A 21,477-nucleotide genomic window follows, 5' to 3' on the forward strand; every position below is an offset into this window, starting at 1 on the left:
AATCCCTGGAAAGAAAGCTGCCTTAATATAAATCCAAAGATGAATGCTTGCAGATTGTGAATGAAGGAGCCTGGAGTGTGGGGGCTTTATTTGCATAATATATCTTATTGTGCGTTAGGGTTGCCAAGTCCAATTCAAGAAATATCTGGGGACTTTGGGAGTGGAGCCAGGAGAAATTAGGGGTGGAGCCAGGAACAAGGGTGTGACAAGCATCATTGAACTCCAAAGGGAGTTCTGGCCATCACATTTAAAGGGACAGCACACCTTTTTAAATGTTTTCCTTCCATAGGAAATAATGAAGGACAGGGGTACCTTCTTTTGGGGCTCATAGAATTGGACCCCCTGGTCCAATCGTTTTGAAACTTGGGGGGTATTTTGAGGAGAGGCACAAGATACTATACTGAAAATTTGGTGCCTCTACCTCAAAAAACAGCTCCCCCAGAGCCCCCGAAACCCCCAAATCAATTCCCCATTATACCCTATGAGAATCGATCTCCACATAGGGAATAATGAAGTGCTCAGTAGATGTTTCCCTCTTCCCCCCCCCCCCCCCGTTTCTGGCGACTCTGAAGCGAGGGATTGGCTTCTCTACTCACGAGTTGCTGCCAACTTCTTCAAAGTAACACAGACACCCCATCCCAAGAGGAGGCCTTTCCAATCGGAGCCTGAAGCCTCCGGAGGAGGAAAAGCACATGGTGGCTGTGGGGGCGGGGCTTCCCCCTGCGGGCCAGCTGACTGGGGGCGGGAAGGAGTCTGGGAAAGCGGAAGAACCCCCGCTGGGACCTGGGGATTGGCAAGCCTATTATTATTGCATTATTAGAATGATAAGAAGGCCTTCAGCTTGCTTGAGGGTTGCCAACTCCAGGTCACAAAATATCTGGAGACTTTAGAGGCTGAGGAGGGCAGGGAGAGGAGGAGGAGAGGAGGGGACCTCAGTGGGGTACAATGCTATAGTGTCCACCTTCCAATGAGGCCATTCTCTCCAGGAGAACTGATCTATGGAGTTTGGAGATAAATTGTAATCCAGGACATCTCTACCCTCCCTAGGTCCAATGCAAGAAATATGTGGGGACTTTGGGGGTGGAGCCAGGAGACATTGGGAATGGAGCCAGTATCAAAGTTGTGACAAGCATGATTGAACTCCAAAGGGAGTTTTGGCCGTCACATTTAAAGGGACAGCACACCTTTTTCAATGCCTCCCCTCCTTTGAAAATAATGAAGGATAGGGCCACCTTCTTTTGGGGCGCATAAAATTAGACCCCCTGATCCAATCTTTTTGAAACTTGGGGTTGGGGGGGTGTTGAGGAGAGGCACCGGATGCTATGCTGTAAATTTGGTGCCTCTACCTCAAAATACAGCCCCCCCCCCAGCGCCTCAGATACCCACGGATCAATTCTCCATTATACCCTATGGGGATCGGTCTCCGTAGGGAACAATGGAGTGACCAGCAGACATTTCCCTCCCCCCCCCTGCTTTTTGATGACCCTGAAGGAAGGGGAGGGTCTCCACACTGGGGAATCCCCTGCCCCCACCTGGGGATTGGCAACCCTAACCCTACCTCCCCAAAGTTGGCAGCCTGAGCGTATTCCAGGCCCAGAATTCCCAGTACGTTCTAGGATCTGTACCAGCTGGGAGGAGCCCTCTTATACTGAGACACTGTTCTGTACTTCAGTAGGGTTCAAGTAGAGGTAGCCAATGGGAAGCCCCTCGTTCCTTGCGTTGATTTCCTTGGAGATCTCAGCCAGCCGCTCCTGGAATTCGGCAATCAGCTTTTGGGGCTCTTCTTCTGTGAAGTGCTTGTCCGGGTAGTAGCCCAGAGGTCTCTGGAAAACGGCAAGAAGAGGAACAGCTGAGCCCCCCAACTGAGGTGGAACAAAGCACGAATCTGCAGCATTTGACAACACGAACCCGCGAAGCTCCCTTATACTTGGGGGATCTTTAGTCCGGCGAGGTTAGAAGAAGAAGAAGAAGAAGAAGATGGCGGATTTATACCCCGCCCTTCTCTCTGAATCAGAGACTCAGAGCAGCTTACAATCTCCTAGATCTTCTCCCCCAACAACAGACACCCTGTGAGGCGGGTGGGGCTGAGAGAGCTCACACAGCAGCTGCCCTTTCAAGGACAGAGACTCAGAGCGGCTCACAATCTCCTATATCTTCTCCCCCCACAACAGACCCCCCTGTGAGGTGGGTGGGGCTGAGACGGCTCTCCCAGCAGCTGCCCTTTCAAGGACAGAGACTCAGAGTGGCTTAAATTCTCCTACATCTTCTCCCCCCCCACAACAGACCCCCCTGTGAGGTAGGTGGGGATGAGAGGGATCTCCCAGCAGCTGCCCTTTCAAGGACAGAGACTCAGAGTGGCTTACAATCTCCTAGATCTTCTCCCCCCACAACAGACACCCTGTGAGGTGGGTGGGGCTGAGAGAGCTCTCTCAGCAGCTGCCCTTTCAAGGACAGCTGTGCAAGAGCTATGGCTGACCCAAGGCCATTCCAGCAGCTGCAAGTGGAGGTTTGGGGAATCAAACCCGGTTCTCCCAGATAAGAGCCTGTGCACTTAACAAGAGCTATGGCTGACCCAAGGCCATTCCAGCAGGTGCAAGTATAGGAGTGGGGAATCAAACCCAGTTCTCCCAGATAAGAGTCTGTGCACTTAACCACTTAGCAAGAGCTATGGCTGACCCAAGGCCATTCCGGCAGCTGCAAGTGGAGGAGTGGGGAATCAAACCTGGTTCTCCCAGATAAGAGTCCACACACTTCACCACTACACCAAACTGGCTCAGTATTGTGTACTCAGACTGGCAGCAGCTCTCCAGGGTCTCAAGCAGAGAAAGGTCTTTTACATCTACCTTCTGGTCCTTTTAGCTGGAGATTCCGGGGATTGAACCTGGGACCTTTTGCATTCCGAGCGGTTGCTCTGTCACTGAGCCACAGTCCCTTCTCATGTCCAGAGGTGTATTTTATTAACTAAAGCTTGTCCAATCTGACTTTTAAAATGCAGAACGGGTGGAAAGAGAGGAGATCCTCTTTCTTTTTAAAAACCAAATATTAGGATTGAGCTATTTGTTTTTCCTGCTTGTGGGGGGGGGGGAGCTACTTTTGATGTGTGTGCCTGTTTGTGTAGGCCTTTGTGTGTGCATGCACACCTGTGTGAGATTTAGATCCAGATAAAAAACATTGGCCAGCACAGAAGGAAACAGATCAACCCTGATTTTTAAAAAAAGAAGGTTCAGGAACAGTTGCAAAGAGAGCGGCCGGAGCATGCATGCGAAAGACCGCAACAACGCTTGGTATTCGCAGTGCAACTTGATCGTATCTCCCCTGAGAGAAACAATCCTTATGACTGCGTTGTGAACTTGCTTGGCCACGTAACTTCAAGCAAACTTGGTTTAAGATTAGCGCAGAAGGCAGCTTCCACAATGCAGGCGTTGGAAGGAAGGAGTCAGACATGTAATTGGCACAGATAACGATCTTTTGGAAAAGGCTGCGCTCCCTTGCCTCCCCCCTCCATAGTCTGGATCCAATTTTATGCCTTTATTAATTAGTTGCTGCTCACCCAAAGGGTCTCATGACAACTTACAATCCTAAAACCATATAAATAAGTTTAAGAACAACATAAAAAGCAGATAACAAATATAAAACGGTGACACGATTAAAATATGTGGCTAAAAAAGCCCAGCCGGGACTCATTTGCATATTAGGCCACACCCCCTGACACCAACTGTGTTCCTGTGCATTCCTACTAAAAAAAAAAAGGCCCTGCATCCAGCCTAAATAATTCAGCCTTGCCTGCCTTTAAACAAGTCTGGAAGGGCATGGGTGTCATCTGAGAGTTAATTCCACAGCCGGGGCCACAAATGATAAGGCCCTTCCCCTGGTGACAGCTAACCGAGCCATCCTGGAGCCAGGCACCCGCAAGAGTCCCCGAGAGGATGACCAAAGGGAGCAGGGGAGGGTTGCAACAGGAAAGGTGGTCCTGTAGATATGAAGGTCCCAGACCCCAATTGTCCCCCCCCCTCCAACTAGTGTCTACTTTTTATTGTTAACCTGATCGATTCTGGGCTTTTTTCATAGCAGGAACTCCTTTACATATTAGGCCACACCTCACTGATGTATAGGGTTGCCAAGTCCAATTCAAGAAATATCTGGGGACTTTGGGGGTGGAGCCAGGAGACTTTGGGGATGGAGCCAGGAGACATTGGGGTGGAGCCAGGAACAAGGGTGTGACAAGCATAATTGAACTCCAAGGGAGTTCTGGCCATCACATCTCAAGGACAGCACACCTCTTTAAATGCCTTCCTTCCATAGGAAATAATGAAGGATAGGGGCACCTTCTTTTGGGGCTCATAGAATTGGACCCTCTGGTCCAAACATTTTGAAACTTGGGGGGTACTTTGGGGAGAGGCACTAGATACTATACTGAAAATTTGGTGCCTCTACCTCAAAAAACAGCTCCCCCAGCACCCCCGAAACCTCCAGATCAATTCCCCATTATACCCTATGAGAATCGATCTCCACATAGGGAATAATGAAGTGTTCAGCAGACGTTTCCCTCCCCCCTCCCCACCCCCGTTTCTGGCGACTCTGAAGCGAGGGAGTGGCCTCTCTACTCACGAGTTGTTGCCAACTTCTTCAAAGTAACACAGACACCCCATCCCAAGAGGAAGCCTTTCAATCGGAGACTGGAGCCTCCAGAGGTGGAAAGGCACATGGTGGCTTTGGGGGCGGGGCTTCCCCCCATTGGCCAGCTGACTGGAGGTGGGAAGGAGCCTGGGAAAGCGGAAGAACCCCCGCTGGGACCTGGGGATTGGCAAGCCTACTGATGCAGCCAATCCTCCAAGAGCTTCCAGGGCTCTTAGGACAGGGCCTACTGTAAGCTCCAGGAGGATTGGCTACATCAGGAGTGTGTGGCCTAATATGCAAAGGAGTTCCTACTTCAAAAAAAGCACTGGTTCAATTAGATTCGAGTTCAGGAGCGCCACAGACACCAACAAAATTTTTGGCGCATGAGCTTCTGAGAGCCAGAGCTCTGGTATCTTGGCTCCCGAAGCTTATGGAACTCAAACCCACCCCTTCTATTGTAGATCAATACAGCTACCCTCTGGAACTCTCTTGATTAATTCAGTACCTTTCACCGTCAAGGCAACTGATCTGTGACTTTAATCTGGATGGCGTCCCGCTTTCCCCAGACTCACTCACCAGGTCGCCTGGCTCGTAGCTCACGACCGAAAGCAGGGAGAGAAGTGCGCAGGTGGAGTTCACTTCCGGCAAGGTGTCCAAGATGCTCTGCAAGGTGGCCATGCCCTTGGCTTTGGGGGGAGGCTGTCTCAAGGTGGCCGGGGTGTTGGGCATCCAGGCGGCGAAATCAAACTGTCCCACGTGGAAAAGGCAGAAGGGGAAAGGGTTAGAGCCAGCTGGGGTCTGTCTGAGAGGACAAAGGCAGTCCGGTGGAAAAGCACGATTCCAATTTGATACAAAGGGCAGGCAGATTTTTTTTTTCTTGCAGAAGAGGGACTGGTCTGTTGGCTTAATTTTTTAAAAATCTCCTTAGGGTGGAGAGCTCTGGATTGAGGAGTTCGTGGAGGGTTTTTTTTGGGGGGGGGGGGACCTGAGGAGGGTGGAGTTAATGGAGGGGAGGGATCTCAGTGGAGTAAAATGGCTTTAAGCCCCCTCCCCCTCCAAAGCAACCATTTCCTCCAGCTGAAAAGATCTCTGCTGTCTGGAGATCACCTGTAATTTCAGGCTCCACCTGGAGAATGGCCTTGAACCATTCTAGAGCGATGTGCCGGTTTGAAAGTATTTTGGAGACTTTTCTGTCCCATCTATTTATCCATTGGAAATTCTGCACAGCTGAACGCAATCGAAATATTGCTGCAGAACTATTCAGAGCAGTGTACCTTGTGAGTTGTTGCAGAACTATTCAGAGCATTTGTAAAAAATGTGATTTATGGAACACCCAGTGCTAGAAGAGAAATCGAAGCGGAGTAACCAAGTTGACTCCCTGCATTTCGGGACTCCTCTGTTGGCATTGTATTGTTTGAGGATCGTACATTTAAGTATTCGATATTGATGAATATACTTAATTATTTGGTCACTGTAACCATTTGGGTGGTTTTGGTTTTATCCTAAAAGTGACTTTCTCTCTGTGCACTAATTTATCTTCTCAGAGTTATGGCTTTGTAGAACAGGCAGTGATTTGACTAGGACCGTTTTCGCACACAGCTTACCTCGTAGTCACAATCCTGTTCCCTCCGCAGCGTCCGGTCGGATTTCCCACCATCTGCGCCGGAGTTACAGGAAGTGCCGCAGCTTTTGCGTAGCAAACGTAAACCGCTAAAACCCAGTTTACGTTTGCTAGGCAAAAGCCACGGCACTTCCTGTAACTCCGGAGCAGATGGTGGGAAATCCGACAGACGCTGCGGAGGGAACAGGATTGTGACTGCGAGGTAAGCTGTGTGCAAAAACGGTATAGGATTGCTAGGTCCAACTCAAGAAATATCTGGGGACTTTGAGGGTGGAGCTAGGAGACATTGGGGCGGAGCCAGGAGCAAGGGCATGATGAGCACGACTGAACTCCAAAGGGAGTGCTGGCAATCACATTTAAGGGGACCGCACACCTTTTAAATGTCTTCCCTTCATTCGGAAATAATGGCTAAAAAGGTAAAGGAAATTTCCCCTGTGCAAGCACCAGTCGTTTCCGACTCTGGGGTGATGTTGCTTTTACAACGTTTTTACGGGGTGGTTTGCCCTTGCCTTCCCCAGTCATCGACGCTTTCCCCCCCAGCAAGCTGGGTACTCGTGTTACCAACCTCAGAAGGATGGAAGGCTGAGTCAACTTTGAGCCAGCTACCTGAACCCAGCTTCCGCCGGGATCGAACTCAAGTCGTGAGCAGAGAGTTTGAGCGCAGTACTGCAGATTTACAGCTCTGCACCACGGGGCTCTCTTTTTGCAATAATGGGTAGGGGCACCTTATTTGGGGGCTCATAGAATTGGACCCCCTGGTTCAATCTTTTTGACACGTGCGTGTTTCCTAGTTGAAACAGTTCAGATAATCGAACTTCCCTGTGTCAAGGAGAACTCTGACGTCTAGCAACCAAGCCTCCTTGCTAGGCCCACGTGTGACAGTATAATCAGCCCTGGGAATGGGACAGAAGACACAAAACGGAGCAAGGAAATAGACTGGGAGGGGTGAGGTCCTGTCCCCTCCAGGTGTGGTCCCCTACCTGCCCACTGTTGACTGCAGCATGTCTTGCTGAGCAGCAGAAGATGATCATGGTGAGGAACTTGATAAGTTCATCCTTGGCTTCCAGTGCAGATGGGACACCTGTTGGGGTTGGACAGGAAGTTAAGATTTCCCCCTTCTGGTAAAGGAATCCTCACTTCTGCTTGTGCCATTTCCTCTTGTGCTTTATGGAGTGGGGTTGTGGGAGAGGCAAAGAGATGAGACTGCATTTCGAAAGCTGCATGATTGGGTGTGATTTCCCCCATTTTGATTTTGTTTCTTCCTTGTAAGAACGAGTCCAAAAGCCTTCATTATTGATAATAATATTGTGGCATTGTTTTCTCTTTCCTCACCTGATGTGGCATGGCATTATGACTCATCAGCATAAAATGGCCCCCAAAAGAAGAAAGAAACTAGGACAGCAATGCACACAAGATGGACCAAAACCAACAACGATAGAACACAAAATAAAAAAGAAACCAACATATATTGGCCACTGTGTGACCCAGAGTGTTGGACTGGATGGGCCATTGGCCTGATTCAACATGGCTTCTCTTATGTTCTTATGGCCACTTCTCCTCTTCTCTGGGGAGAAAAGAAAAAAGGGAAGGGAGGGAAGAGGGGAGAGCAACAAGCTAGGGTTGCCAACCACCAAGTGGGGCCAGGAGTTCTCCCAGAATTCCAACAGATCTTGAGATGAGTTCCTCTTGAGAAAATGGTGGCTTCAGAGGGTGGACTCTATGCAATCCCATTGCCACACTATCACATCGCCTTCCTCCCTATCATGCTATCACATCACCTTCCTCCCCAAACTCCGCCCTCCCCAAATCCCCTGGAATTTCACAAGGTAGAGTTGGCATCCCTATATATATCTATAAATGCTGCCAAGTCATAACTAATTTCTGGCAACCCCAGCAAGGGGCTTTCCAGGCAAGTGAGAAGCAGGGGTGGTTTGTCATCACCTTCCTCTACAGAGCCTTCCTTGGTGGTCTCCCTTCTAAGTAATGACCCTGCTTAGCTTCCGAGATTTGGTGAGATTGGGTTCTCTCCTTGGGCTGCTAAGCCCCCAGTCCGGGCGGGGGCTCCCAACCCACCAGCCCACATTGGGCTGGCAGGGGGAACCTCCCCCTATGGTGCCGGCGTGATGATGTCACCTGGAAGTGATGTCATCGTGCAGGTGAGGGTGCACAGTGGCTGCTCTAGGTGTTTCCGGGAAAACTCTATGGTTTTCCTGGACACTCTAGCCACTTGGGAAGGAAAAATTTATGGTACAACAGGTACCATAGAGTTTTACCTCCCAAATGGCTAGAGCGTTTAGAGAAACCATAGAGTTTTCCCAGAAATGCCTAGAGTGGCCACTGCACCGCATCGCTGGGGCGATGACGTCACTTGTGGATGACGTCATTGTGTCGCCCGCAAGCTTTGCGCATGTGCGAATGTCCCCCGCTCCAGGAGGAAGGGGACTTGGCAACCCTACTCTCTCTCATGCCATCTTCCCTCCCTGGGCAACCCTAGGCAGGGCCTTACCAGATGACTTCAAGCCCAGGAAAGCTTCGGTGAAAATTTCGTGCACCCAGGCCTGCAGTTCGGGGTCCTCCTTGACCGCTGCATCAGATTTGTAGTAGAGATGGACAATCCCAGAGACCATCCTGAAAGTGGAGTAGACAAAGGGAAGCGGAGTCACTCCCGGATCGAACTCTCGAGTGACTCCTGGGCAATGCCGGGTTAAACCCTATGGAGGCCCCCTAGGCAGTCACAATCTCAGAGGGCCCCTCGCAAATTGGAGTGCCCAGCCCACCACCCGCAGCCCTCTGCTGCCCCCTGCAGGCACCTTCTCAAAACCTCCTTTGACAAAGCTGCGGGGGAGAGGCAGAGAGAGGCAAACTTGGCAACAACGGCAGCATCCGCCACACCAGGCAAGTTGGGCAAAGAGCGACTCAGTTGCTGGCTGCGTGGGCAGGCTGGGAGGGCTGCAAGTGGGGCAAAACCAGGGGGGGAAGCCAGCCTGGGGCCCCTAAAGGCGTGGGGCCCCTAGGCCAGTGCCTATTTGGCCTGATTGTTAATCCAGCCCTGTTCCTGGGCTTTGGATTTGAATGCGGCTGGGTGTGGGAATGCAGCCCCAGTAGGTTTTCTGCCCTTTTCACACGACTATTAAAGGCAGAGACGACGGGTGGGAAACCGGGAATCCTACAAGAAGATTTGCAGCTTGTTCTCATTAAGCCACAATTGCCTGGATCCCACAGGGCACAAGCTGTACCCCAAAGAATTGAAACTGGTTTGTGGGGTTGTTTGCAATTAGTATTTTTAAAGTATCCCTGCCCACATTCTTCTCGTAACCATTGTCCTTCGCTGCGTTTCATTTCCAATTTTGGCTGCGTTTCATTTCCAATTTTGGCTCAAGGCAATCGCTTGTTGCTTAAGCTGAGCTTGTAGAAAGCCCGTATGAAAGGGGGAGAGGGAGCATTTTCGAGCAAGGTTTGTGTTTGGCAATTAATTCTTGCCTGCCCAGGCACTCAGAAAGTTCTCTCGGCTGAATCCTCCCCTGTTTCGGTGCTGTTCACACAACGAACCCAACCGAATCAGACCAAAATACCGTGGATTCACATTTTGCCTCAGATCTCTGCCTTGATTTAGTTACGAAACCTCTTTCTGACTCTCGGATCCCTTCCAGTTAGAGTTACCAACTTCCAGGTGAATCCCAGAGTGCTGCTGGAATTACAACTGATATCTAGACTTAGAGTCGCCAATCCCCTCTTGAGGGCAGGGGATCCCCTAGTTTGGAGGCCCTCCCCACACTTCCGGGCCACTCTGTGCTATCACATTGCCACACTATCACACTGCCTGCCCTGAAAACATCATGAGGTGACGTCACCCCAGAGTCTGAAACGACTGGTGCTTTCCTCATATGTTAAGAGCCCCAGTGCACAGAGTGGTAAAGCTGCAGTACTGCAGTGCGAACTCTCTCATGACCTGAGTTCGATCCCAGCGGAAGCCGGCTCCAGGTTGACTCAGCCTTCCATCCTTCTGAGGTCGGTCAAAGGAGTCCCCAGCTTGCTGGGGGGAAAGCGTAGGTGACTGCGGAAGGCAATGGCAAACCACCCCGTAAAAAGTCTGCCGTGAAAATGTTGTGAAAGCAGCGTCACCCCAGAGTCAGAAACGACTGGTGCTTGTATAGGGGACCTTTCCTTTTTTTCCAAGGTACATTGAGAGGCACAATGCTGCAGTACTGCAGTCCTAAGCTCCGCTCACGACCTGAGTTTGATCCCCAGCGGAAGCTGGGTTTTCAGGTAGCCGGCTCAAGGTTGACTCAGCCTTCCATCCTTCTGAGGTCGGTCAAATGAGTACCCAGCTTGCTGGGGGGAAAGCGTAGAAGATGACTGGGGAAGGCAATGGCAAACCACCCCGTAAAAAGTCTGCCGTGAAAACGTTGTGAAATGTCACCCCAGAATCGGAAACGACTGGTGCTTGCACAGGGGTCTACCTTTACCTTAAAATACTTGAAGGCTGACTTGTCAAGATAAGTAGAACTTGTCTTAAGATACAGTGATTTGAATGTGTATATATCTCAGCTCCCTCTCCAAGGGGCATAGATGTATTCAGAAGCATCTCCCATGAAAGGGGTCTCACCAAGGCTGGTAAGCGCCTCTCCTGAGACTTTGGAGAGCAACTACAAAGAGGCAGGAGAGGGCTAGGGAGGCCTTCATATAGCATGGCCTGTTCATAAATATTGGTAATTGGAAAAGATAAATGAGTCTTTTAAAATGAAGCTGGGCTCAGGTAGCCGGCTCCAGGTTGACTCAGCCTTCCATCCTTCCAAGGTCGGTCAAAGGAGTCCCCACCTTGCTGAGGGGAAAGCAGAGATGACCGGGGAAGGCAATAGCAAACCACCCTGTAAAAAGTCTGCCATGAAAACGTTGTGAAAGCAACATCACCCCAGAGTCGGAAACGACTGGTGCTTACACAGGGGACTACCTTTACTTTTACCGGGTGTTTGCTTCTGCACACGGACACCCCCCCCCCCAGATACCTGGTTCCCAAAACTCACTTCTGAATGGCATTCCAGATCTTCATGCCGTCATCCCGAAAGTAAAAATTGGGCAAGGAGGCCACTCCTCTTTTTTCAAGATCATCCGGGAGGCAAAGGGCAGTGTAAGTGGCGGCCTGAACGCCTTTGGCCAGCAGTTTCAACATCCCATCGCGGCCTGTTGCAGTTGCCTGTGGAGCACGAGGTAGACATTCAAGCAGGGCTCGTTTTGTAGGAAAAGAGGTGCCGGACCTCGTTAGCACAACTCATTTGCATATACCACACACACCCCTGATGTCACCGGAAGGCGTACTACATTATATCAGCTCAGCATCTACCTTAAAATGCTCCTTGAATTCTAATTGCCATAATAAAACCTTACTCCGATCAGACTTGTTAAATAACTTTCTTCGATGTGGCCCTGTGGCGCAGAGTGGTAAAGCTGCAGTACTGGAGTCGGAGCTCTCTGCTCACGACCTGAGTTTGATCCCAGCGGAAGCTGGTTCAGGTAGCCGACTCCAGGTCAACTCATCCTTCCATCCTTCCAAGGTCTGTAAAATGAGTGCCCCGCTTGCTGAGGGGGGGGGGGAAGTGTAGATGACTGGGGAAGGCAATGGCAAACCACCCTGTAAAAAGTCTGCTGTGAAAACATGAAAGCAACATCACCCCAGAGTCGAAAACGACTGGTGGTTGCACAGGGGACCTTTCCTTTCCTTTTCCTAGTGGTAAAGCTGCAGTACTGCGGTCGGAGCCCTCGGCTCACGACCTGAGTTCGATCCCAGTGGAAGCTGGTTCAGGTAGCCGACTCCAGGTCAACTCAGCCTTCCATCCTTCCAAGGTCAGACAAATGAGTACCCAGCTTGCTGGGGGGGAAAGTGTCAATGACTGGGGAAGGCAATGGCAAACCACCCCGTAAAAAGTCTGCCGTGAAAACGTGAAAGCAACATCACCCCAGAGTCAAAAACGACTGGTGCTTGCACAGGGGACTACCTTGACCTTTTTAATGTGGCCACAGGATGAAGATTTCCATCTGCCTGCTTTAGATGTTTTGAATATTATCCCATTTTTTTAAAAAAATTGTTAAATCTTAAAGTTCAGCAAAATTCTCACTTCCCCATTTTGGTTGTTCTGGCCTTCTTACCTTATCAAAGACCCCTCCTGGCTGTATAAGGCTGGTGCGGGCCAAGGTGTTGATGTGGAGGGTGTATCGGGTGTGAGGCATCATGAGCTGAAAGAAGAAGAAGAGGCTGGATTTATATCCTGCCCTTCACTACCCAAAGGAGTCTCAGAGAGGCTCACAATCTCCTTTCCCTTCCCCTCCCAACAACAGACACCCTGTGAGGTGGGTGAGACGGAGAGAGCTCTGACAGAAACTGCTCTTGAGCAGAACGGCCTTGAGAGAACTTGTAGCTGACCCAAGGTCACATCAGCAGGTACGTGTGGAGGAGTGAGGAATCAGATCTAGCAATGCCAGGTTCAATTCAAGAAATATCTGGAGACTTTGGGGGTGAAGCCAGGAAACTTTGGGGGCAGAGCCAAAAGCAAGGTTGTGACAAGCATAAATGAACTCCAAAGGGAGTTCTGGCCATTACATTTAAAGGGATTGCACACCTTTTAAATGCCTTCCCACCATTGGAAATAATGAAGGAGGGGGGCACCTTCTTTGGGGGTTCATAGCATTGGACCGCCTGGTCCAATCTTGTTTAAAATTGGAGAGTGTTTTGAGAAGAGGCATCGGATGCTATGCTGCAAACTTAGTGTCTCTATCTAAAAAAAAAAAAGCGCCCCCCCCCCAGAGCCCAAGTTACCCATGGATCTATTCTCCATTATACCCTATGGGAATTGGTCTCCATAGGGAATAATGGAGTGCCCAGCAGACATTTCCCTCCCCCCCACTTTCTGATGACCTTAAAGTGGGGGAGGGCCTCCAAATCAGGGGATCTCCTGCCCCCACCAGGGGATTGAAGAAGAAGAAAAAGATATTAAATTTATATCCCGCCCTCCACTCCGAAGAGTCTCAGAGAGGTTCACAATCTCCTTTACCTTCCTCCCCCACAACAGACACCCTGTGAGGTAGATGAAGATTTTGGATTTATATCCCGCCCTCCACTCCGAAGAGTCTCAGAGCGGCTCACCATCTCCTTTCCCTTCCTCCCCCACAACAGACACCCGGTGAGGTAGATGAAGATATTGGATTTATATCCCGCCCTCCACTCCGAAGAGTCTCAGAGCGGCTCACAATCTCCTTTCCCTTCCTTCCCCACAACAGACACCCTGTGAGGTAGATGAAGATATTGGATTTATATCCCGCCCTCCACTCCGAAGAGTCTCAGAGCGGCTCACCATCTCCTTTCCCTTCCTTCCCCACAACAGACACCCGGTGAGGTAGATGAAGATATTGGATTTATATCCCGCCCTCCACTCCGAAGAGTCTCAGAGCGGCTCACAATCTCCTTTCCCTTCCTTCCCCACAACAGACACCCTGTGAGGTAGATGAAGATATTGGATTTATATCCCGCCCTCCACTCCGAAGAGTCTCAGAGCGGCTCACAATCTCCTTTCCCTTCCTCCCCCACAACAGACACCCTGTGAGGTAGATGAAGATATTGGATTTATATCCCGCCCTCCACTCCGAAGAGTCTCAGAGCGGCTCACAATCTCCTTTCCCTTCCTTCCCCACAACAGACACCCGGTGAGGTGGGTGGGGCTGAGAGGGCTCTCACAGCAGCTGCCCTTTCAAGGACAACCTCTGCCAGAGCTATGGCTGACCCAAGGCCATGCCAGCAGCTGCAAGTGGAGTGAGGAATCAAACCCGGTTCTCCCAGATAAGAGTCCGCACACTTAACCACTACACCAAACTGGCTCTCTCAAGTGGATAAAGGAGGTACTGGATGTATACCCCACTTTTCACTCAAGAGTCTCAGAGCGGCTCACAATCTTTTATATCTTCCTGCCCCACAACAGACACCCTGGGAGGTGGGTGGGGCTGAGAGGGCTCTCACAGCAGCTGCCCTTTCAAGGACAACCTCTACCAGAGCTATGGCTGACCCAAGGCCATTCCAGCAGCTGCAAGTGGAGGAGTGGGGAATCAAACCCAGTTCTCCCAAATAAGAGTCTGCACACTTAACCACTACACCAAACTGAGTAACCCAAAGAGCAACGTGCAAAAGTGAAGCAGGAACAAAGCCCAAAGGCATCCACAAACAACCAGCCTTACTTATGGAAAACTTTATATAAATGACTTATTGGATAAGAAGCAACACTTATAATACATAATTGCAAAAACAAAAACAATAACGTGATCCTCCGAAGACAAAATCTTATCATTCAATAGAAAGTTCCTTTCTTATTCATAGAAGTCCGGGGAAAACCTTGAAAAGCCGTGATTGAAATTCCAAGAAGACAGTAATCCTTTCAGACAGGAAGGTGTGTAGAGAAGGAATCACAGCGTTATTTCGCTAAAGCGGCACAGCGCAACTTCGCAATTCTTTCAGCCGAGAAGGTGCATAAACGAAAAGTGGCTCACCGCTGTTTCGCACGAGTAGCAGAGCGCAATTGAGCGACAGGGAAACGCATAGGGCCCTGTTTCACCTGAGGCTTTAACAAGCGTCACAGATCTTGAATAGTTCATACAAAGCAATAGCTAAACTTCTCTGCAGATTAAAGCGGCCACTTTCAAGGCGGCTCAATTGCGCTCTGCTGCTCATGCGAAACAGTGGCGAAAGAATTGCGGAGTTGCGCTGTGCCGCCTCAGCGAAATAACGCTGTGATTCCTTCTCTACACACCTTCCTGTCTGAAAGGATTGCTGTCTTCTTGGAATTTCACTCACGGCTTTTCAAGGTTTCCCCCGGACTTCTATGAATAAGAAAGGAACTTTCTAATGAATGATAAGACTTTGTCTTCGGGGGGATTACGTTATTGTTTTTGCAATTATGTATTTATTTATTTATTTATTTATTTATTTATTCGGGATTTGTATCCCGCCCTTCCCAGGAGTGGCTCAGGGCGGCTTCCAACAATAACAATTTAACAATTTAAATATAAACAATTAAATACTTCACATTTAAACATTAAAACCAATACATTTCAATTCATAAAAACAATGCAGCTTAAAACCAATAACATATCATTTTATATAAACAGATGGCAGGCCAGTTACGTCAAGTTCCATCCCGGCTAGGTGTAAGCTAGCCGGAAGAGGGTCGTCTTACAGGCCCTGCGGAATTGAGCCAAGTCCCGCAGGGCCCTCACCTCTTCCGGCAGCTGATTCCACCAAGTGGGGGCCATAACGGAAAAAGCCCTATCTCGAGTGACTTTCAGGCGGGCTTCTTTTGGCCCGGGGATAGAGAGGAGATTTTGTGTTCCTGACCTCAGTGCTCTCTGGGGAACGTATGGGGAGAGACGGTCCCTCAGGTAGGCAGGTCCCAGGCCATATAGGGCTTTAAAGGTAATAACCAGCACCTTGTACCGGACTCGATACATCACTGGAAGCCAGTGCAGAGTCCGAAGACCCGGCCGAATGTGTCCCCACTTTGGGAGACCCAATAACAGCCGGGCCGCGGCATTCTGCACCAGCTGCAGCTTTCGAGTCCGGGACAGGGGCAGCCCCATGTAGAGGGCATTGCAGTAGTCCAACCTCGAGGTGACCGTAGCATGGATCACTGTTGCTAGGTCGTCGCGCTCCAGGAAGGGGGCCAGCTGCCTTGCCCGCCTAAGATGAAAAAATGCGGACTTGGCAGCGGCTGCTATCTGAGCCTCCATCTTTAAGGAAGGCTCCAACAGCACCCCCAAGCTCCTGACTCTGTCCGCCGCCATCAGCGGCGCACCGTCAAAAGCTGGCAGGGGGATCCCCCCCCCCGGGCCGTGGCGACCCAAGCAAAGGACCTCTGTCTTCGTAGGATTTAGCTTCAGCCCACTCAGTCTGAGCCACTCAGCCACGGCCTGTAATGCCCGGTCCAGATTTTCCGGGGCGCAGACCGGCCGGCCGTCCATCAGTAGATAGAGCTGGGTGTCATCAGCATACTGGTGGCACCCCAGCCCATACCTTCGGGCTATCTGGGCAAGAGGCCGCATATAGATATTGAATAACATCGGGGAGAGAACCGCCCCCTGGGGCACACCACAATCAAGTGTGCGCCTCTGGGATAGCTCCCCCCCTACTGCGACCTTTTGTCCCCGACCTTCCAGGAAAGAGGAAAGCCACTGTAAGGCCAACCCCTGAATCCCCGCGTCGGCGAGGCGGCACGTCAGTAGCCGATGGTCAACCGTGTCGAACGCCGCCGACAGGTCTAACAGCATCAGCACCGCCGAGCCACCCCGATCCAGATGCCGTTGAAGGTCATCTACTAGGGCGACCAACACTGTCTCCGTCCCGTGTCCCGGGCGGAAGCCGGACTGAAATGGGTCGAGGATGGAAGCGTCCTCCAGGAAATTCTGTAATTGCATCGCCACTGCCCTCTCAATAAGTTTACCCAAAAAGGGCAAATTAGAAACCGGCCGATAATGTGCCAATTGGGCCGGATCTAAAGATGGTTTTTTTAGGAGGGGACGGACCACAGCCTCTTTGAGTGGCGTTGGAAAGTGCCCTTCCGTTAGGGATCTATTTATGATATCCCGCACAGGATATCTAAGATCCCCCTGGCAAGATTTAATAAGCCAGGAAGGGCATGGGTCCAATTTACAAGTTGTTGGGCGAGCCAATAAGAGAATCCTGTCAACTTCCTCCAGGCTGAGGGGTCTAAAGCCATCCAGAGTATAATCCGAAGACAGGCTCGGGGCCTCAGGTTCGCTAACTGTCTCCAAACTGGCAGGGGGGTCGGGGCGGAGTGACGCGATTTTATCCGCAAAAAAATTTCGCAAAAGCCTCACAGCCGATTTCCAATTCAATAGAATTTAACCTGCCTTGTGGCAGCGTTGTAAGTCCTCTAATTATATCAAATAATTGTGCCGGGCGCGAAGTTGCGGACGCAATCTTAGCCGCAAAGAATACTCTCTTTGCGGATTTGATTGCCATCTCATAGGCCTTCAAACTCTCTCTATAAGATGTTCGGGTCACTTCGTCTCGAGTACGCCGCCATTGCCTCTCTAGTCGTCTGAGCTCCCGCTTTTGTTGCCGCAGCTCCCGGTTAAACCAGGGCGACGGTTTCGGGCGGGGGCGCAGAGGGCGCCTGGGTGCGATCTCCTCAATGGCCCTGGAGAGCCCATCGTTCCAGGACTCTACCAGATCATCCAGGGAATCGCCAGCGGGCCAGGTATCCCGTAGAGCCGTTAGGAACCGTTCCGGGTCCATAAGTGTTCCGGGTATTATAAGTGTTGCTTCTTATCCAATAAGTCATTTATATAAAGTTTTCCATAAGTAAGGCTGATTGTTCGTGGACGCCTTTGGGCTTTGTTCCTGCCCCGTCTGGAGACTGGCAACCCTAATCAGATCCGGTTCTTCCAGATTAGTTCGTGCTCCTAACCACTACAGCACACAGGCTGGTGGTGGGGGGTGGGGGGAGAGCACATGCTTCAAAACTGTGCGCATCACCCTGGAAGCAAAGATGATCCACTAATCCCCTCCCCACAAGAGACTAAATGTGAAAATACACCCCTGTCTCTTCTCACTCTCTCTCAGGCACGTCATGAGTGTGTGCAAGATTAATCTTGTTTCCACTCAAAAATCAAAAGCTAGGTTCTGAAAACCACGAGATTTTAAGACACAGGAAAGTGAGAGGCTTTCTCAGCCGCTGCACACTTCCGGGGCACCGCTTCCATGTTTCCAGGTTGATTCTGGTGGTTCATGAGGACTAGAATCCTGCTTTTCGTCGTGCAAAAAAGAATGCCGGTGTTTGACCGATACCCAAGAAGAGTTTGTGACGCACACCAAATAAGCAATGGGTATCTTTCCCTCAAGTCAAATAACAATAACAGTAATGACAACAACACAACAACAAACAATAACAACAACAATTAATGACTCTCTGCCTTTTTCTACAGTGGAGACCCAAGTTGACTTACATCTTCCTCCTCTCCTTCATTTTATCTTCACAACAGCCCTGCACGGCAGGCTAGGCTGAAAGCGTGTGAGCGGCCCAAGGTCACCCAGCGAGTGGCACGAGGCGGGATTCAAACCCGGGGCTTCCAGATCCTAATCCGACATGGTTTACCCCTACCCCCCACAGGCTCTTACCTTGAAGACAGGGTGGCACATGGGCAGCTGGCGGAGAGTGGCCATGGTGTAGACCTCGCAGAAGAAGTGAGCTTCCAGGAGGTGGGTGTTGACCTCGTGGACGTGGAAGTTGGCCATCCTCACCCAGATCTTGGCAAGCGTCCAGTCCCACTCGGGGTCCGTGGGCAGGAAAATGGGGCATTCGGGGCCCGGGGTTTGGCTCAGCTGCAGAGGAAGAAACGTGTTGAGCTGGAAGGTGAGACTTGTCAGGAGAGGGCAGCAGGAGACTGGAGCAGGAAGACTACTTCATGAACACATGGGAGGGGCAAGAATTCCCCAAGGATTTCCTGATCCTTAATCATTACAACACATGAGCTGATAATTGTATGTATGTATATATTTGTTGCAGTCCCATGGCGCAGAGTGGTAAAGCAGCAGTACTGCAGTACTGAGGTCTGAACTCTCTGCTCACGACCTGAGTTCGATTCCGGCGGAAGCTGGATTCAGGTAGCCGGCCCGAGGTTGACGCAGCCTTTCATCCTTCTGAGGTCGGTCAAAGGAGTCCCCAGCTTGCTGGGGGGGGGGGGGGAGCGTAGAGGACTGGGGAAGGCAAGGGCAAACCATCCCGTAAAAAGTCTGCCATGAAAACGTTGTGAGAGCAACGTCACCCCAGAGTCGGAAACGACTGGTGCTTGCACAGGGGACCTTTCCTTTCCTTTCCTCATATATATGTTGCAACAAACCCAGAATGTTGCATGATTCTATAGATACTTTTCCCCAACCCTTTCTTGTACAATCTACCTTATATCAGCTCAGTTTTTTTTTTTTAAAGAATACGATATTGTCAGGGGGTTTTTTGTAGAGAAAGCCCAGCAGGAACTCATTTGCATATTAGGCCAAATCCCCTGACGTCACCGTTGTTTCACACAGGGCTTTTGGGGAGAAAAAGCCCAGCAGGGACTCATTTCCATATTAGGCCACACCCCCGATGCCAAGAACGCCAGAAAGGAAAAAGATTAGATCAAATTAAAAATTCTCAGGATGAGTTTCTAGCTAATCAGGAATTTTTGCAGAAATTTAATTTGAAGAATAACCAGCTTTGGTGTTATTATCAACTGAAACATTGATAATTAAGATTATTATCAACTGAAACATTGATTATTAAGAGCGCAATATGGACCAGATGCACTGGCTGCTCCAGAGTGTCCAGAGATACTACAGGCAGTAATTGATAAAATACATGAACAGGATGGTCGGAAAAACATTTATAATAAGCTGTTAATAAAAAATGTACATGAGCTGGTTGAATTAAGACATAAATGGAATGTGGAGCTGAATAGCGCCTTATTGCCACAGCAATGGAAAGCGATTTGTCAAAATGTAAAGAAAACGGCATTTGAACTAAGATTAATATTAATACATCAAAAGATTATTTTTAGAACTTATTGGACGCCGATGCGGCTTTATAAACGTGGTATGAAACCGAATTCGAGATGCTGGCGCTGTAATAACTTAGAGGCAGACATAAAACACATGTTATATGAATGCCCAATATTATCAGAATTTTGGTATCAGATTACTCGATATGTTAAATGTGTGTTGAACCTACAGTGTCGGTCTCCTTTGACATTATATATTTTAAATTATGTTCCGGCACTGTGGGGGTTAACAAGGGAACAGAAAATGTTGTTATGTCGGGCAATGATAACAGCTAAAAGAATCATTTTAAGACAATGGAAAGGTCCTTTTTCTGGCTCTCTGTTACAATGGAAAGATGAAATGTTACAACTGGCATGTCATGAAAAAGTATTTTGTGTACGACAAGGACAGGGGGCGAAATTCGAGCGAGTGTGGTCAGTTTTTGTTAATAGCATTTAGGATATGAGAAGGACAACTAAAGGTCTACGAATGGCGAAATGCACGAGGTGTGGAGAAAAGTGACACTGGGTGTTATATGTTGTATGTCTTAATATAGTGTAAAATAAATAAATAAATATGAAAAAAAAGAACGCCAGAACTGCATTCCTGTGCATTCCTGCTCAAAAAAAAAACCCCCCTGGATATTGTGAACTTGGACAAGTCCAGGCTTCCGTTTGGGCACAAGCTCCCAGGAGCAGAGCTCCGGAACCTCTCAATGTTATCGCGCTCTTTCTTACCCCCAAGTCCTCCGTGGCCTCTGGTACCATAGAGCTTTCCCTCCCAAATTGCTAGATTGTCTGGGGAAAACCATACAGTTTTCTTGGAAGCACCAAGAGCAGCCGGTGCGCAGCATCGCTGATGCAATGACGTCACTTCTGAGCGACGTCATTGTGCCGGCGACGTTGGGGGAGGTTCCCTCTGCTGGCCTCATGTGGGCCGACAGGTTGGGAACTTCCAGAGCGGGAGAACCTTCGCCCAGCCCAGGGACTCGACAGCCCTACCCAGGGGTAGAATTCTAGCAGGAGCTCCTTTGCATATTAGGCCCCACCCCCTGATGTAGCCAATCCTCCAAGAGCTTACAAGGCTCTTTTTTGTAAGCTCTTAGAGGATTGGCTACATCAGGGGTGTGTGGCCTAATAGGCAAATGAGCTCCTGCTAGAATTCCACCCCTACCCACCCCTCCAAAAAAAATACTTGCCTCTGAGCTCCATCGTTCAAACCCCTTGTGCGAATTTTGCTGAACTCTAAGATTTGACAAACTTTCTAACATTTTTCCCCATGAAAAAGGGGGAAAAAACCAAAACATAGAAAAGCAGATGGAAATCTTCGTCATGCCACTGTGGCCACATCGGTGAAAGTAATTCAAGAAGAAGAAGAAGAAGATATTGGATTTATATCCCGCCCTCCACTCCAAAGAGTCTCAGAGCGGCTCACAATCTCCTTTACCTTCCTCCCCCACAACAGACACCCTGTGAGGCGGGTGGGGCTGGAGAGGGCTCTCACAGCAGCTGCCCTTTCAAGGACAACCTCTGCCAGAGCTACGGCTGACCCAAGGCCATTCCAGCAGGTGCAAGTGGAGGTGTGGGGAATCAAACCCGGATCTCCCAGATAAGAGTCCTCACACTTCACCACTACACCAAACTGGCTCTCCAAAGAAGCATTTTGA

General features: G+C 49.8%; 1 protein-coding gene across 1 annotated transcript in view; it reads right to left on the bottom strand.

Annotated features, from left to right (window-relative positions):
* Positions 1-1,573: 1,573 nt before the first annotated feature.
* The window catches only part of LOC132584881 (hydroperoxide isomerase ALOXE3-like), a 49,689-nt gene continuing 29,785 nt past the window's right edge, over positions 1,574-21,477 (bottom strand). The window contains exons 8-14 of the mRNA XM_060256841.1: positions 18,414-18,617; positions 12,383-12,469; positions 11,263-11,432; positions 8,745-8,866; positions 7,219-7,319; positions 5,194-5,364; positions 1,574-1,823 (exon numbers count right to left, since the gene is read on the bottom strand). Coding sequence (XP_060112824.1) covers positions 1,644-1,823; positions 5,194-5,364; positions 7,219-7,319; positions 8,745-8,866; positions 11,263-11,432; positions 12,383-12,469; positions 18,414-18,617 — 1,035 coding nt within the window. The 3' untranslated portion in view covers positions 1,574-1,643. The remainder of the gene's footprint in view (positions 1,824-5,193; positions 5,365-7,218; positions 7,320-8,744; positions 8,867-11,262; positions 11,433-12,382; positions 12,470-18,413; positions 18,618-21,477) is intronic.

This window comes from Heteronotia binoei, chromosome 15, assembly GCF_032191835.1.
Source record: "Heteronotia binoei isolate CCM8104 ecotype False Entrance Well chromosome 15, APGP_CSIRO_Hbin_v1, whole genome shotgun sequence".
NCBI lineage: Eukaryota > Metazoa > Chordata > Lepidosauria > Squamata > Gekkonidae > Heteronotia > Heteronotia binoei.